Consider the following 18563-nt stretch of genomic DNA (forward strand, 5'->3'; position numbering starts at 1 on the left):
CACTTCAATAAAGATGCTATTAATTATAATTAAATATTACGTTAAGTTACCTTATATGGTGAGAAAAATTATTTGTTATATGAAGATAAAAAGTTAAATTATATTGTGTCAAAATTTCAATAATAATCTCAAAGTAAAAATAAATAAAATTATATAATATTTATTTTATTTTTTTGTAAAAAAAGCCCCGTTTCAAATTTCGCCCTAGGCCTCTCAACACCTTGAGACGGGCCTGCACACGCTCCACCATACTCTCTAGGGTCATTTGAGCTAGCGTTAAATAATTATTTTTATAGTTTTTTAAAATCTAAATTTGTAAAACTATATTTTTTTTTTCAATGAGAATCAAAAAAATTAAAAGATATGGGGGAAATAATTTATGGTAATTGGTTACCTAAAGAAGTAACTTGTTACCTTTAATAATTTTTTTTTATTTAAACGTTTATATATTCATATACATAATTAGCACTCGAACTTAAAATTTTTAACACACGCGTTTTTCTATAGCCACAATTGGTTCAAACCTAAACAATGTTTCCCATATATACTTGAAAATTTCCTGTAAATTATATATATTTATATTTTTGAACAAAGCCATATTATATTAAATGGACTCATGGAGAGGAGACTAATATTTGCCACAAAATACCATATTTCCTTTTTTGAAACCAAAATACCATATTTAGATGAAAAGAAAATCACTAACGATATGTAGCCCACTGATTGACATGGATAACATATAATAAAAACCAAGTGACTTCGATAAAACATAATACATAAAGTAACATATATAAAATATTAATAATGCCTATTTGAAAAGTTAAGAGAGGGAATTGAAAGTAATTAATAATTTGATGATCATGTAATTATATTGTAATTTTATAATTTATATCTACATATAATATAAAAAAAAGTACACAAAAGTCTAAATATCATTTTATATTTTTTTTATTGTATTTTTTTTAATAATAATTAAATTTAATTAAACTAAATCATCCAAAACTAGGGATTCAAAAACAAAAGGTAAGGAGTCCCTACTAAAAGACCGGTCAGCCTCAAAAAGAGAAGATCGCGCCAAGGCATGCACAACCTTATTAGCAGACCGCTTAACAAAATTAAAAGAAACAAAATCAAAATCAGCAACCAAAGTCATACAATCATAAAGAATATGGTCATAAGGAGAAGCCATATGTTTGAATTTTTGCAAATCATTAATGACTCTTAAACAATCCGACTCAACAACAATCTGTGACCATCCATTCGCTTTACTCCAAGAGAGAGCTTCCTTGATACCAATGGCTTCGACAATATGAGGTTGCAAAGAGCCCTCTCTAGATAAACTTCTGGCCCCCAAGACCAACCCCGCAGCAGACCTTGCAATCAAGCCCAATCCATACTGCCCATGGGCAGAAGAAAGTGCACCATCCACATTAACTTTGACCAAAGAAAAATCGGGAGCTGTCCATCGCTCCACTGGTAATGTCGTCGTCCCGGTTAAGCATGCATCTGTGACATTAACTTTTTGAGCACTAAACCACTCAACATAATTTAACATTGCCATTGCCACTACCTCACTTGCATCAGGGTGCTTGAAGTTCCAAACCAACTCGTTCCAACGATTCCAAATCGACCAACAGACCATACCAGCCTCAAGAGCCTCGGCCGAGTTCCACAATACCAACCCCGCTTCTAACCAACTCGAGAACAACATTGCATCCGGCGCCACCCCAGTAATTGGAACCTTGCTCCAACAACTTCTAGCAAAAGAGCACCGCACCAACACATGCAGAATCGTCTCAGGAGCAGCAAGGCAGAATGGACACGTTGCAGCAATTGGAACCATGTTTTGTAATATATATATATTTTATTTTTTGAAAAAAACAACTACATATATAAACTAATGGGTGATTTTACAATGCACCCCCTTAAAAGGGATGTACTGATACACCCTTGATTTGTTTTGGCATCTAGAAGAATTTTTAAGTTTAATTTTTTTTTTATATTCATGTGTGTTATAGCTATTTAAGATAACCTATAAAATTTTGAGAAATTTCGAATAATTTACAATATAGAAAACAATGTTCAAACAGTCTATTTTACATGCGTATAAAATAAAATAGTCACGCGTGCAACACACTGTTTGAACGTAGTTTTCGACGTGTTTTTACAAATTTCTTAAAATTTTGCAAGATGTCTTACATAACTATAACGTACATGACTATGAGAAAAAATTTGATTAAAAAATTATTTCGGGTGCTAAAACAGACAATGGTGCATCAATGTATCCATTTTAAGGGGGTGCATTTTAGAATTTCCCTAAACTAAAAGTCCCGTTTAGAAACCATTAAGGTGTTATCCAAAATCGGCCCTAGGTATAAGTGGGCTAGGCTCGCGTCTAGGGCCTACTCATTTTGGGAGCCCAAATAAAAAAAAATACTTTTAAAAAAATATACATATTTTTTAATAATTTTTAAAAATACTATTTATCTTTATAGTAAGGGTCCAATTTTTTTTTTTTTTTTTTTTTTTTTTTTTGTCTATGGCTCATTCCAACTCAAGGTTGGCCCTAGTATTATCCATATAGATTATAAATAATACTTTTGTTCTGTTACCTTCTTAAGTCTATGAAACATATATATATATATATATATATATATATATATTTTATGGGTGATTGATTTGTGGAATAATTACATGACACACTATTTTTTATAAAAAAAAAAAATTACAGGAAAATAAAACTAACAGGAAAATAAAATCTAAACAACATCAAAATAATAATAAAAAAAATAACATACGTATAACAAAAAATCAACAACAAATTAACAAAAGTACAATATAAAAAGATCGTATTTTCTATAAATAAAATCATAAAAATCGTAAAAATATTTAAAATTCCATATAACTGTATTTTTGTAATTTTTTTTTTGTTAATTTTGTATTTGTGAAATAATCCCTTGATTTATTTCTTACTCAATAAAATCCATAATATTGTATTTGTAAAGCATATTAAAAATTTCCACAAAACTTTTAAATTAAACTTTAAAAATTATCGAACGAAACACACGGTTATTTGCAATTTCTTTTTCACTAGTAAAACAATGCAATCTAGACAAATATAATGGCTTAACAAAAAAAAGAAGAAAATACTAACACAAACAGAAAACCAACTAGGTAAAAAATAAATTAATTAATTAAAAACTTAAGTTTTTTTTCCAAACTAAAAATTCACATTGTCCCCAATAACTATAAGAATAAAGAGACAATACTTACCTGAGATACACGCCAAACCAAATTGTGCATTTTATTATTATTATTATTTATAACAACATTACAATAGAAGAAAACCAAATTGAAAGAGACGTAGCCTAGCTATATAGCTAATTGGATTTCTTACTTCTTAAAGCAAATGCCAAGTCCGAGAGTGCTCTCGTGGAAGAACCATCGTGACTAAGTGCTTTAGCAGCCGCATCTTTAAACTCATTCATACGCTCTCTAACTTTTTTACCCTCTTCACAACTTCGATCCATCACCACCTTCACAACTCTCGCAATTTCATCTCGTCCAACAATCCCATTTTCAGCTTCTATTGGTCGCAACGCTACTTCTAGCCCATCTACAAGCATAACTGCATTCATTTTTTGCTCTGCAAAAAGTGGCCACGCAATTAGTGGTACCCCTTCGACCATGCTCTCAAGGGTTGAGCTCCAACCACAGTGGCTTAAAAACCCTCCAGTCGAGCCATGGCTCAGCACCAGAGTTTGTGGAGCCCAAGATTGCATAACCAAACCTTGCCCTTTGGTTCTCTCCAAAAACCCTTTTGGTAAGACATCAGTAGCCTCAAATTGGCTTTGACCATCTTTGAGATATGCAGCGTTAGCATATTCATTGTTTGGCTTCCTCACTACCCATATAAACTTCTGCCCACTCATTTCCAATCCAAATGCCAACTCTGTCATCTGATCACTAGAAAGTGTCCCACCGCTACCGAAAGAAACGTACAGAACAGAGCGACTTGGTTGCTTATCCAACCAGCTCAAACAATACTCTGCCCCATTTGTATTAGTTGGGCCATTTTGCACGATTGGCCCCACTGGAAAGATAGGAACCATTCCTTCATTTGCTTGCAAAGCTTTTATTGCTTCGGATTCAATACCCGAAAAGCTATTGATGATGATACCATTCGCCAAGTAAAACTCTTTAGACATGTTAAGAAATGACTTGTAAGTCTCAGTTTGGCGATCTTGGATCGGTTCTAACACATCCTTACCATGAAGGGGTGCACAGCCAGGTAATTTGATCAAGTCGGGTAAGTCTCTTAGGAATCGAGAAGAGAATGACTTGTCCAACATGGGCAAGTGGAAGAGCAAAGACAATACAACAACATTTGTAGGGAAGAATACAAAAGTAGGAATGTTTAATCCTCTGGAGACTTCTAAGGCTTTTACACCAAAAGGATCAGCAAAGAAAGCAGTTAATGGGGTAGAATTAGTACTAATTAGTAAAGAGTTTAACTCGGTTTGAAGAGAAGAGAGTGAGTGAGTTATAATGTGTGAAAGTTTCAATTCAGGATTGGAGTCTTTAGGAAGGTCATCAAAGCTAACTGGAGGAAGATAGATGATGTCTATGGCAGCCGGTAGAGAGTTAAGAATTGCCTTTTTGGCTGGAGATGGAGCACTGTAATCATCAGTAGTGGTGAGAATGAAGCATGTAATGTGAAAGTTGTGGAGAAGAAGAAGACGTTTGGTGAACTCAATGAAGGGAATTAGGTGACTAACACCAGGGCTAGGGAAAATGGCTATGTGGGTTTTGTTATTCATGGTTATTTAGCTTTTTGAGGTTGTTATGGTTCTCATTACTTTTTCACATATTTATATATAATCAAAGACTGTTGGTTGACTTGGCTAGCTATAGCTTGATCATTTTTAAGATTGTGAAATCTAATTAATGAAAAGAAAGCAACGTGATTCCTAGTCCATGAAAAGTTTTGGTAGTTTAACTCATTAAATAAAAAAAAAAAATTGGTGGTTTAGCTTTTTCAAATCATTATCTTCATAAATTACAGAATGTTGTGACGTATGTAGTGACTACATTTTGAGAAATGCTAACGTGTCACTGATGTGACTCACTGTTGGTGTATACCTACCTTAATAATTGGTCTCAGGTTAATTTAACAAATAATGTATAAAAAAAAAAATAGGAAATTAATTTATATATTTTTTTTAAATTTACGGTTTGGGTCTCTAAACTAGTTGCAGTAAGGGTTTTTATACGATTTTTTGTTGTAAATTAAGTTGCAGCGTTAATTGTAATAGGAATTTTTATATAGAATTTTGTAAAAATACAAAAAAAAAAAAAAAAAAAAAGCTGCTTTCAAGTATAAAAATAAAAAAGCCCTAAAAAAATATTATTGTTACCTAGTATTTTTTTTTTAAAAGAGTGTTAAGGAAACTCTTTTTTTGTCATCATCTAAGTTAGACTTATTTTTACTTAATAATTAGTGATTATATTATAATTATATTACAACTATGTCATTAACTTATTAATTCCTTATTGAATCCACTCTTAGAACTTGGAATTGAACTCTCAGTCATATAGAACGCTCTATATGTTCCACGATATAGATACGTCATTATTTATCCATTGCTATAATCCTAATGTGATCAATGATCCTCTATATAGATGATTTACACTGTAAAAGGATTAAATTACCGTAACACTCTACAATGTATGTTATCCTTAGAACACTTAACCATGTATAAATGATACTTCAGCTAAGTGAAATGAGTACTCCACCATTTATTTTCGTTTGGTTAAGCTCGAAGGAAATCATCCTTTACTTTCTATTCGCCGGATAGAAGCTATAGATTCCATATTTATGTTAGCGCTCCCACTCAATTGCACTACCGTGTTCCCAAAATGTACGTATCACCCTGACCCAAAAGTAGGCTTAACTAACAAATCAAAGAACACGAATAACACTCTTGAGATTGAACCTAATCATATCAGGATTAAGATCATTTGATATAGGATCAACATGTGATATTGAACTGAATAGATATTACGGTAAATTCTAATATATCTAATCAAAGTTCAATATCGGTCCCTTTCGATGTATACTCCATACATCCGATACTGGTAAACTTTGCCAATATCCTGGAAAGGACATAACACTTTTCCAAGGTGTAAGAATACCTATCGCTGATTACACCATGTCAGTCTAAATCCAGTGTTCTGACAAATCAGGGAATAAACTTTCGAACATATATTTAAGATTATATTCCACTGTGCTGACAACACTATAATCATTAACAAATTCATATGTTTTGGATTTAAATAGAATTCATACATTATATATATATAATCATGAAATAAATCATGTGAACCATGCAACATAAAATGTTATTTCTGATCTTTATTGATAAGTAAATCTAATTATATTGAAATAAGTTTTATTTAGGGCACAAAACCCAACAGTTTGGGGGGAGTGTAAAGGAGAATAAGTTGTTAAAATACTGTAAACTCAGAATATAACCCTAATTAATTCATGAGAATCAAATAATAGAATATAGATTAGCGGAAGCGTACCGGAGTCCATAGAATCGATCTTTGATTGGTATGATCTTCCAATTTTGCATCAAAACCTTTTAAACCTTATTTTCTTGATGATGGGGATTCAAGAACTCTAGAAAAAAATACTGATACGATGCAAAATGGGATGCTCTGATACCACATGTTAAAATACTGTAAACTCAGAATATAACCCTAATTAATTCATGAGAATCAAATAATAGAATATAGATTAGCGGAAGCGTACCGGAGTCCATAGAATCGATCTTTGATTGGTATGATCTTCCAATTTTGCATCAAAACCTTTTAAACCTTATTTTCTTGATGATGGGGATTCAAGAACTCTAGAAAAAATACTGATACGATGCAAAATGGGGACCCATACCTGTTATATTACCAACTGTTATAACAGTTGGTAATATTTATTAATAATTTCTAATTTGGCCCCTCATCAAATCAGAAACTATCTAATTGGTATCCACATATTAAAATCATGACAATCATGCCCTTAAGTCATAAACTTTATTCCAAAATAGACCACATAAATTTGACTTATTTATTTGATGACCCAACACACATTTTATATATACAGTTGTGACCCCAATTATTTCTAACATAAGTTGGTTATGGTTGTTAGAGTTAGTTACAGTTCTTGTTACAGCTGTCCTCTGTTAGTTTGTTTCCTTCCTGTTGACCGAGATTTTCGGCAACTAGTAAAATATGATTATACTATTGAGCTGTAAGAAAGTGAGAGAAGGATTTTTACGTGGTTGGGGCGTTAATGAGCCTTAGTCCACGAGTCTTTGTTATTAATGGATGTATTTAATACAGATTCTACACTTGAGAGAATGTCACCCTTATAAATACAGAGAATGTTCTTCGTGAGTATTTACTCTTCTTGCTCATATGCAGTCCAAGATTCTCGATCCCATTTAATGAGCTTTGAGGGGGTATTTATAGTGTTTTGGTGGGGTAATCCCTAGAATTGTTCTTACAAGTGTATCTGTAAGTATCCATAAAGTTGGGTATTCCCAATGAATATACCATGGGTAATGCATGGTCAAATCCCTAGGTGCTGTAGGGCTTTTATGAAGAATGTCCTTTTTGCCTTGTGATTGATGTGACTCTTCGCAGTGTAGCCGTCGCTAGACTTAAATGATCATTACTGTGGCGCTGCTGATTGGAGGTTGTGCCGTCAGACTTTATTGCGTGTTGCAGTCCCAACACGCTTCCTCCCATGCAGCATTAAATGCGACTTGATTGCTCAGGAGAAGCCTGACACCTCACGGAGAGGCTTTATGCTATGCGAGCGTCCGGGAGCACCTTGCACTCCGGGTGCCTCCTCCGGAACTTATGCTTAGGGTATTTCCTTGTGGCATACAAAGACTTAGCAAATATTCATAAGTTATCTGATCCACGTGTCCCTGTTCGGTTGGTCCACGTATATTGGGTGAAATCAGGGGCAACACTTCCAACTGTTTTCGGTTATATTTGCTTGTATATAAAACTGTGTAACTCTTTTCAATCAATGATAAGCTACTCTTTCAACTCCGCCTTTCTCTCTCTTTCTTCTCTTTCTTCTCTTTCTCTTTCTTTCATTCATGGCAAGATACAACACTAGATCCAGGCCCGGCCCTGAAATGTAGTGGGCTATAGGGTAAAAATTATTTTTTGGGCCCTTATTTAGAAAAAAAATGGTATTTTTCAAAATCAGCAAAAAAATTGTGTAATTTTAAAAGGGCAAAATTTTTTTTTTGGGCCCTTGGACTAGGTGGGCCCTAGGCACAGGCCTAGCCCGCCTATACCCAGGGCCGGCCCTGACTAGATCCAATATCGATTGGTCCTATTGAACATAGGAGTCTCATGTTCATTGTTGGGCATCATGAGGGGGTTTCTCTTACAACTGCTGGCAACAAAGGTATCCCAATTCCCTAATGCATGGTTTAAAAATTTCTTCTTTTTAATTAAAGTTTCATTAGAAGAAAGAACATACTCTCTCTGTAGTGTACCATTATTATTGCTCTGCTTTAGCCTTTTACTTTCTCAATTCTCACAACTTTTTCTGTAACTAATTCTTGAAGATGGGTGCAAAGCCAATTACGATAACTGGTCTATCAGGAACAGGAGACATCATGCTTACTTACTTTGTGAATCTTTGTAGACACATAATTGTAGGAGTTCGTCTTGAATCTGGAGAGAGACTGGATGATATAGTGAGTTAAAAAGTATGATAAAAATTGTAAATTTTAACATAATGAGTAGCTGGCAACTGGAGCTGTGGTTTCACTAGCCCAAAAATATAATGTGAATTCACATTATATTTTGAATTATTGATAATGAATTGATACCAAAAAATCTGTTTTTGAATTCTTCAACCCCTTTGGTGATATACACTTTAATTTTGTTTATTTTGTCTATCTTTTTTTTTTTTTGAATTCTACCTGAATTGTTAGGATATCATATTTCATTGTAGGTTCAAGAAGTATAAACCACTAAAAATAAGATAAATAGGGTGGAAGCATTGAAGTCGTATACCAGTGTGTTACCAAACATTCTTCTTTTTTTTTGGCTCGATTTTGACGTTTCATTCTCTTATATTTTCAACAACTCTGTTCTTCACGAAAACCTTTGTTGTCAACTTAGAATGACTATTTTATCTCAATAACAAAATAATTCATGACATTGAAAAAGTCAGTTCTTTATCATTGCAGAGCCATTTTTGTCATTATCTGATACTTAACATGTCCTTTGATTTTTAGTTCTTATAATACTTTCAACATTGTACTTACTGAAGGTTAGCTGAGATCTTTTTTTGTTTAGATGGTTTAATAAACGGGTTTATTATTCTTCATTTTCATTTATATTGATATATTATGCTTTAAAATCATTTGATTCCACAATATAAAGTCTTATTAGATTTTCTTTTTAACTTTAATTTAGAATAGACCATTGGTTGCACAAAGGTTCTTCTTTTATTGATAATGGATTGCTGAATTCCCAATTTAATCATATCTGATCTCCATAAACATGTTGAAGAGATGGTATAACTTTTTTCTTGAATTTGACTATTGGCTTGTTGACTTCCTATATTAATAACTATCTTCAATACTTATATGTCATAATCAACCAAAAAAAAAAAATGGTGAATGCTTGCTTGTATTTTAGCATTTTTTCTTATCTGTCCTGTTCAATTAATTTCTCCAAATATATATGTCCAGTTCAGCAAATGTTTTCATAGTAAGTTATTCCCTAAATTTGTTGGAAGACCTCTAAAATGTGGCTTATTGCTCACGAAATAATTGTTTCTTTAATAATTTTTCTTTTATAATTATTAATTTGTTAGAACAATGTATAGTGTATTCTTCTTCAATATGAATAGTTTTTTTTTTTTTCTTTCTTTTGACATTTAGTTTAATTTTTTTTTTGTTAGAATAAAAAAGAACTAAATATTCTAAAATTTTGGTCATTTCTGTTTGATTTTTAGTTTCAATTCTGATTGTTTGTTTGTTTTTTATTTTTTAATTAAAAAAATATTAATTTTCTTTTTTCAATATTTGTAGTTGGTTTATTTTTTAAATTTGATTTCAAATTATATTAGAATATTTTATGACAATTTAAGAGTTATTAGTAACAAAATATAGTTATAAAACTATTCTTTATAATGGACTAAATGATAGCATACCACTTATTATTTCACTTATTTTTTTAAACCTCCCTTTAACGCTCTTCTCGTTCTTTATATGAAGCTAATTTTTGATTTCAATAATTTTACAATCTTATTTTATATGAGTAAATAATATATCACCTTAATATATAATACTCATTTTTGTTTTGTATAATTTTACAATCTTATTTCATAAGATAAGAGTATGCAATAAATCACCTTAAATATAATAAATTCAAAAAAAAAAAATAATAATGATATGGAAGATCATGTTTGGAAAATATTTAAACTTCTAGAGGAGTATATGAAAAAAATATCGAATTTTTATAGTTTCATATTAATTTTCATTTGTGGTGAACATAATATTTTGTACTGCATTATAACTAATGAAATACTCTGCATTATATGCCGATAAAAAAAAAAAAATGAAAAGTGTGAAATACAAACATTTTATCATTCTATCTTCTACGCCAATAAAAAAGTTAAAAGATTCTTCATAAATATTTCCTTTCAGATTTTCTTAAGTTATATTCTTAGTTTAATTGAACTTATCATATCCTTTCAATTTATATTTTTATACATCGTACAATCATTTATATTAACTTTCAAAATTTAAAAGAATAAATCTTTTATTTAATAATATTTAAAGTTTAAGCAATTATCAAAACTTTATACATTATGTTACTTTCAATATAATAACTTTATTATTGTTGCTTCTAATATATTTTACCAACATTAGTAAACATAATAATTTAATTTAAATTTATTTTTCAGAAAGTACTCTACATAAAACATCATTTATTTTGATTTTTTTAAAAAACTCATAATAAGAAACCTGAAATAAAACAATAACATGTATCGCATGTAATACTAATATATATACATAATTGGATGATACATTAAGCCAAAAACTCAAATTTAAACTTTTGTTTTTACCTTACAAAAAAAATGTTTTTTTTTTTTTTTTTTATATATATGTTTTCCTACCTAGTAAGATTTTATTTATTTATTTATTTTTGATAAGTATTTATTTATTTATTTGTTTATTTATTTTTAAGTAATGTTATTCCTACCTAGGAAGATGATTGATGAAGATAGCAACAAACCACCGACTTTTAACACCAAACAACAAAATTCAAAATTTAAAAAATAAATACAAATAATAAATACAAAAACCAGAGGAGGGTAATTCTGTAATTTCCGATCATCTTCCTCCCAAAATCCCAACTAATAAAAGCTTTGATTTTCAGAAAATAAAGTATGAGAAAATTAGCAAACTAAGAAAGAAAATCAAAGAAAATAAAAGAGAGAACCAAATATCAATCAAATCTACGGTTTCACTCAGATTTCTCTGTCCATCCATATATATAATAATAATTCTGAGGAGGTGTTCTTCTTAGCACCTCTTCGGATTTTTCTCTTACCTTCCTTAATTCTCTCTACCCAAAGTTTTTTCTCATGGCGTCCGATGCTTTTACTGATAAGAATGCTGTTTTCAAAAAGCTGAAATCAAAGTCTGATAACAAGGTAAGGTTCAATCTTTTTTGTAATTTTTTGGTGTGTTTTTGTGTTGCTTTTGGTTTATAGTCGTGAAGCTCGATTTGGGTTTCTGAGATCTGGTTCAGATCTGGTGATTATGAACGTGGTTATCGTAATTTTTGATTTTGTTTTTCTTGGGTTTTCCAGATTTGTTTCGATTGTAACGCAAAGAACCCAACTTGGGCATCGGTTACTTATGGTATATTCCTCTGCATTGATTGCTCCGCTGCTCATCGGAATCTCGGTGTTCATATCAGCTTCGTTAGGTGAGTTTCATATTTTGGGTGTTTGGAATTTTAATTTGAGTGGCTGATCAGAATCCTTGGGTGGCTTATAACAATAGATCTATTTTTCGTGTTTCTGTATGTAATTATCTATGTATACATTGGGTGTTACCTGTTTATGCATTTTCTTTACCATTTAACATACAAAAAGGTGGAAATGTGTAGCATTTTGAAATATTTTGGTGGAAATGTAATTAGTTTTGCATTCCATTAAGAAAGTTGTTGATTTTAAAGTGGTTGTTATGTAGTTGTTTATCAATGTATAACCTAGTTGAAGGTATGGAATGTGCATAGTTTTGCATTGTTCGAGGATTGTTAAACTGAATCTTTAGATTATTTTTAACCATTAAGGTATATTGACTAAGAAAAGAGATGCCAAAAGACAATGCCAGCAGAAAAGGCTAACCTGTGGTCTGTTTTCTTTTTTTAATTTCTATTATACAATTTTGGTTGAATTAGCTAGGGGTCTGCTAAAATTAGCGGTACGCTGCACGTGAACACAAAATGCAGGGACTATGATCTCATTTTTGGAATTTATTTAAAATTCACGTGGAAGTTTTCAATATTGAGCTGATTTTGTAAGGAAGGAGGTGTTTCTCCATTTTATTATTTATCCGGGAAATGTATTTTAAGATCCCATCTTATTTTTTATTACATGGAACTGATAGATTGATGGTTTTCTTTTTTGTGACTTTAATGAAGTTTATCATCTTTAGACTAAGACATCAGCATAATTAATCGGGTTCTTATTCTCTACATTGTTCTTGTTTGCTCATACCTTCGCAGTTCCCCTAATAATTTAATAGAGTATAAGGCATATGTATTTTATTTTGTGGTTTTGTTAGGAACTGAGTTGATTTTGAAAATATGAGGATTGACCTATTATTTGAATATTCATGTAAGATGTAGATTCACCATTTTCATTTGTTCAATATATGTAGGTCGACAAATTTAGACTCATGGACTCCCGAGCAGTTGAAAATGATGATGTTTGGAGGAAACAATCGGGCACATGTTTTCTTTAAGCAGCATGGGTGGACTGATGGTGGAAAAATTGAGGCAAAGTATACATCAAGAGCTGCTGATTTATACAGACAGCTACTTACAAAAGAAGTTGCTAAAAGTATGGCAGATGAGGCAGGCTTACCTTCATCGCCTGTTGCTTCTCAATCAGCACAAGTATCTAATGGACTTTCCAGCATTAAGACTAGTGAAGCTCCGAAAGTGAACTCCTTACCAAAGCAGGAGCCACCTGAGGTTTCTGTTTCACCAAAAGTTTCTCATACAGTTGTTAGCACTGTGAAGAAGCCTCTTGGTGCCAGAAAAACTGGGAAGACTGGGGGTCTTGGCGCTCGAAAACTTACTACAAAGGTTTAAGTTATTTCATTTTTTTTTCTAAAGATATTTTTTATATGCAGACTATTTTGAGATGATGTTTGGACTTTGGCCTGACAAGGTTTATATTACAATGCAGCCAAGTGAAAATCTTTATGATCAGAAGCCAGAAGAGCCAGTTGTTGCTCCTGTTTCCACTTCAAGTAACAGCACGCCTACCGCAGGTGCAGGATCATCTTTTGCGTCTCGGTTTGAGTATGTAGAAAGTGTTCCATCTGCTGAGACAAATTCTAGTGGTGCCCATGTCATTAGTCATGTTCTTCCACCAAAAGCATCAAGCTTTTTTGCAGATTTTGGTATGGATAGTGGCTTTTCAAAGAAAGCTAGTTCAAACCCTTCGAAAGTGCAAGTAAGTTGTATGTAGCTATACGAGTTCCTAAATTCTTATAGCTGATAGGAATTAGACAACCTGTTTTGTGAACAAGCATGTAGACAGTAGAATTCACTATGATAAATTTGTTATTTTGAAACATAGGATTATCGACTATGAAATCAATGTGTTTGGTTGTGACGTTACAATCTTCATCTTTGTGGATGTTATAGGATGTGGATAAAACTTGATTATCTCTCTGTAGGCCAGCTATGTTATTTGCATTCATTTTATGGACAGTTTTTTGTTAGTGTCTGTTATTTTAGTCAGTTATTGATAACGCTATATTTTAAATTACTTCTGGGCATTCAAATTATTAATGTATTACTAATGTCTGCAAATCTTACCTCTTCCTCATACTTGTCTTAGACAATTCTGCTTTAGAAAAAATCCTTTCTCTTGATTTTTTTAACATTTTGTTTTGATTTATCAACGTCAAAATACTAATTTATCTAGCATTTTGACAAGAACTGAATAGTATAGTGGAAAGGATGTTTATTAGCTCCTGTCCTGCACATATCATTTTCAATTTTTATTTTTTTAAGGAAATTTAATTCTAACATGAATGGTTCAAAGCCCAGCTATATTGAAAATTCTAGCGCAACACAAATCACATTTACTGGCAACCATATTAACACTGCTTGCATCCAGATTGTGCTAGAGTCTCTTCCTTCGATTAAGCTCAAACTTAGTTGAAGTGGGAAGTCTGGGGACTGGCATTTGCTGCTGGTTATTGATCTTTGACAGAAGCAACTGGAACTTTCAAAAAGTGTTTTTTAGTGTTCTGTTTTTGTTTGTGCTTATTCTTTGTGATACTGAATTGGATATGTGTGTGTAGAATTGGAGAATAATTTGGATTTAATGTGTGTCTTTATTTTATTGGATGGCTGAGCTGACACACTAATTTGGAAACATTGAAATTCAACAATGCTTAATGCCTTTTACTCATTTGTCATTTGAGATAACACAATCTAAATCATTCCCTCCATAACTCAGCTTCTTAGTTAATAGTATGGTTTAATCCCTCGTTTTAAATGTCTAGTGTAATTTAATCATACAACGGAAGAAATTCTAGCAATTAGTGTAGTGTGTGTGCATACTCAATATGCGACAACAGGTCCTTTCATACATCTCTTGTGCCAGCGAGACCTTACTATTCTAGTTCTTTATTGATATTGAAATCCTTAAATCTACTTGGCAAGCCTACGAGACCATGACTGTTTGGGTTACATTTGATAATGAACTAGTTTCTAGTGGGAATGGACTATAAATTATTGTTTATGGAGAACCTGAATTACCGGCCTTCTTACTTAAATCTGTATAAACAAGCATGTTGCTTTCTGCAGTTTCCTGTTTAATTGTTACATGTGGCAACACATTATTTCTAGTAGGGGTAGACTACTATAGTTGTTGATGGAGAATCTGAATGGTATGACCATCTTTCTCCAAGCTGTTTTTAGTACTTGGATCAGACATGATGTAGTTGATTGAGATAACTACAGAAGCAATTTATTTTCAAGACGTGTTTTTTAATAGATTTGTTGTTAGGATATGTTAGTGGCTGTTGAATAGATCAAATCACAATAAACTTGGTCATTTGCTAATTATGAACGTGGTATTTCTCTCTACATATTATTGTGCTTTATTGGATAGTCTTTGATGTTCATGTCATTCTCTCTTCTCGTGTGCATCAGGTTCAGGAAACTGATGAAGCAAGAAAGAAGTTTTCAAATGCAAAATCAATTTCATCTGCCCAATTTTTCGGAGATCAGGCCAAAGCTGACGCCGAAAGTCAAGTCTCCTTGCAGAAGTTTTCAGTATGTATCTTTGCCATAATCTTTTAATTTTGAAAATATAGCTTAATAGCATGATGATATTCTAGTGATCTTTGTTTGACAGAATCCTTTTGTTTTTGAAAAATGGGAAACGTCATTGATTTTTAAATTATTATTATGAAAATGCTTCTTACAATATATATATATATATATATATATTTATATATATAAATGAAAAACCATGTTATTAGATATCTCATTTGAAGTTGAACTAAACCTGGAACACATATATAAAGTTAAGAGTACAGTTTACTCTATGCTGGGATGCACAAAGATTAGTTTAAAATCTTTTGTAAAACTGATTTGTCATTTGAAAAACTCAAATGTTTTATCAAATTTAAATAATAATTCAGTTTTCCATTGCTTATCAATTTACTCAATTTAGTGTACATGAGGGTCAAATTTTGTTTTCAAGTTACAAGGGTTTTATTTATTGCTATTTTTTTCAAAAAAAAAAAAAAGTAAATTCCAACAGGCTCTTACCAGTTTCCCATTTCAACATGTGGAGTTTCACTCAAAACACACACAGACATGAAATATGTGTTGTATTTGCAAGTAGTATTTAAAGATTACAGTATTCAACATACGAATGAGACACACATTCAATACTCATATTTTGAATACCTAACACTCAACGCACACTGTCAAGGAATTTTTGCATGTTTGCATAAGTGAGAAGATATTAATTATCATCTCATAGTATGGCTATGTTTGGAAGTTAGATTTTAGTGGAAAAAGAAAAAGATTTAGAAAATGTAGGGGAAAAAATGGAAAAGAAAGTAAAATAAATTTTCATGTTTGGTATGGAAAGAAAAATTCTATGGAATAACATTTGATTCAACAAAATTTTTCATACCAAACATGAAAAATCAATTTTTTTTATAATTCTCTACACTTTTTTTTCCCTACTACCTTTTACTTTCTTCGCCAAAATCCAACTTCCAAACATAGCCTAATAGTTTAGGCCAGAAACCTAATTTAGCGCAAGTGCATTATTTCAATGTTCTATCAGATATTGTTTAGATAAAAACAATTAGTGAACTATTTTTCTCTAAGTTTCACTATTTCTAAGGATAGTTTCTAAAGAGCATAGAACCTATAATATAAATTATTTTGAGCTTTGATGTTACCAATACTATTTCTCTTTTTACATTATACATATAAAACACCTTTCCTATGGATTTCTGTAACTGTTGTTATGATTTGGGGACTCAAAAATTGCATATATTGTTTTTTTTTTTGAATCAGAAAATTGCATTACTTCAACTTCATTTGCATCCTACAGCCTGATAATTGTAATGTTTACAAAAATTGCACATATTGTTTACACACAATTATGTGTAATTAATTTTAAAGATGATACCGTAGTGTGTCTAGCATTATCGCTTATATATTAATTTATCTCTACTTCCAGGGATCGTCTTCCATATCTAGTGCTGATCTTTTCGGTAATGGCTCCGATAACTCTGCACTTGATATAACTACAGGTGATCTCATCAATCGTCTATCTTTCCAGGTAAAGCCCAATTGGAAGTTCATGCTTAATTTGTTATTATGTATACATATATGTATATACCATTGAATTGCATCGTTGCTTGTTACTCATCGAATTTGAATTTCGGTATTTATAACTTTACAGGCACAACAGGATATATCATCCCTTAAAAACATGGCTGGTGAGACCGGGAAGAAGCTTAGCTCGTTTGCCACCACTTTTATTACAGATTTCCAGGACAGAATCCTGTGATTTTAGTGTGGTTTTTTTTGTGCATTTGTTACAGTACCTACCTACCAACCAACCACTCTTATATTAGGGAATGTAAAGAAGATTTGTCATTACAAAAAAACAGGAAGAAAGAAAAAAGATTCTTTTGAAAAGACACCAAAATAATATACTTTTGTTTTGGTATTATCTCACCATGCTTTGAGAATGTTTTGTAGAAGAGATATTGTTTGTGTATGTGTTAAAGATTGATGTGTCTTTTTTAGTTTGTAAGCCAACCTAAGTAAAGTTTTACTGCTCTGTTTCCAGAAAAACTTTTTATGCTATATTTGACTTCTAATCATGGGGCAAACATGACAATGAAGTTTCATACTTTGCTGCTTGTTTTGGACTGGAAAATATTCTTTTATAAATTACATTTAAAATAAAAATCCTTTGTTTTCTCTTTGTATCATTGGATTATTTGGGTTCATAATGAGAAATCAAGTTCTTATAATACAATTTGGTCTATTGTAAATTTTTCTAATTAATTTTAGTTCTCCATCTAAAATTTTGAGAAAGGTCATTTGTGAGTGAGGATGTTTGCCTATCACTTTTAATATAATGGAATAAAAAAAAGACATTTTATATGTTTTTTTTCTTCTTCTTATTTTTTTCAATTTTTGGAGAGGTTTAAATTTATGTGTTTGGAACTAAAACAGTCTCCTTTCATGTCTTCTTTCTCTTCCACTTGCGAAATAGAAAAAGAAAGTGCCATAAAAAAACATAATAATAAAAAAAAAGTGGGTGAAGTAACATAATTGTGAAATAGGTTTTCCCACCAAAACTTGTGGTTGGATTTAGAGTTCCTGAATGAGGAAATATCTGTTTGGATCCACATTTCCAGAACAAAAAGTTTAATTTCTTTCCATATATATATATTATATTTGAAATAGAATTCTTTAATGAAAGAAACTAATACAAAGGAAATAACATGTCTTGCTCAGTAGCTTGACAAGCACAAGAGAAAGAAAACCCCAATATCTGCATACCACTAGTTAGTGTATAATTGTAATGTTTTAGTGTATCCTATGAATCTAATCTAATTTGTATAATAACTAAAAAAAATCACAGATACATAATCAGATTTTTGTCTTGGTGAAATTAATAATTTACATACTTATGACATTAATTAATAATTGTT

General features: G+C 31.4%; 3 protein-coding genes across 3 annotated transcripts; 1 reads left to right on the plus strand and 2 right to left on the minus strand.

Moving 5' to 3' along the window:
* Positions 1 to 544: 544 nt before the first annotated feature.
* LOC115718079 (uncharacterized) lies at positions 545 to 2637 on the minus strand. Its single transcript, XM_030647043.2, has one exon. It carries the CDS (start codon positions 1841 to 1843, stop codon positions 983 to 985), a length of 861 nt encoding a protein of 286 aa, XP_030502903.2. The 5' UTR covers positions 1844 to 2637; the 3' UTR covers positions 545 to 982.
* A 537-nt stretch (positions 2638 to 3174) lies between these two features.
* Positions 3175 to 4906, minus strand: LOC115718147 (hydroquinone glucosyltransferase-like). The gene has a single exon (XM_030647108.2). The coding sequence runs from the start codon at positions 4818 to 4820 to the stop codon at positions 3381 to 3383; it is 1440 nt and encodes a 479-aa protein (XP_030502968.2). The 5' UTR covers positions 4821 to 4906; the 3' UTR covers positions 3175 to 3380.
* A 6420-nt stretch (positions 4907 to 11326) lies between these two features.
* On the plus strand, positions 11327 to 17706 carry LOC115716193 (probable ADP-ribosylation factor GTPase-activating protein AGD8). Its single transcript, XM_030644934.2, has 7 exons — positions 11327 to 11761; positions 11921 to 12039; positions 12999 to 13428; positions 13532 to 13801; positions 15517 to 15639; positions 17072 to 17173; positions 17297 to 17706. Exons 1-7 carry the CDS (start codon positions 11693 to 11695, stop codon positions 17402 to 17404), a joined length of 1221 nt encoding a protein of 406 aa, XP_030500794.2. The 5' UTR covers positions 11327 to 11692; the 3' UTR covers positions 17405 to 17706.
* The last annotated feature ends 857 nt before the right edge of the window (positions 17707 to 18563 follow it).

The sequence above is a fragment of the Cannabis sativa genome, chromosome 5, assembly GCF_029168945.1.
Source record: "Cannabis sativa cultivar Pink pepper isolate KNU-18-1 chromosome 5, ASM2916894v1, whole genome shotgun sequence".
In the NCBI taxonomy this organism is placed as follows: Eukaryota; Viridiplantae; Streptophyta; class Magnoliopsida; order Rosales; family Cannabaceae; genus Cannabis; species Cannabis sativa.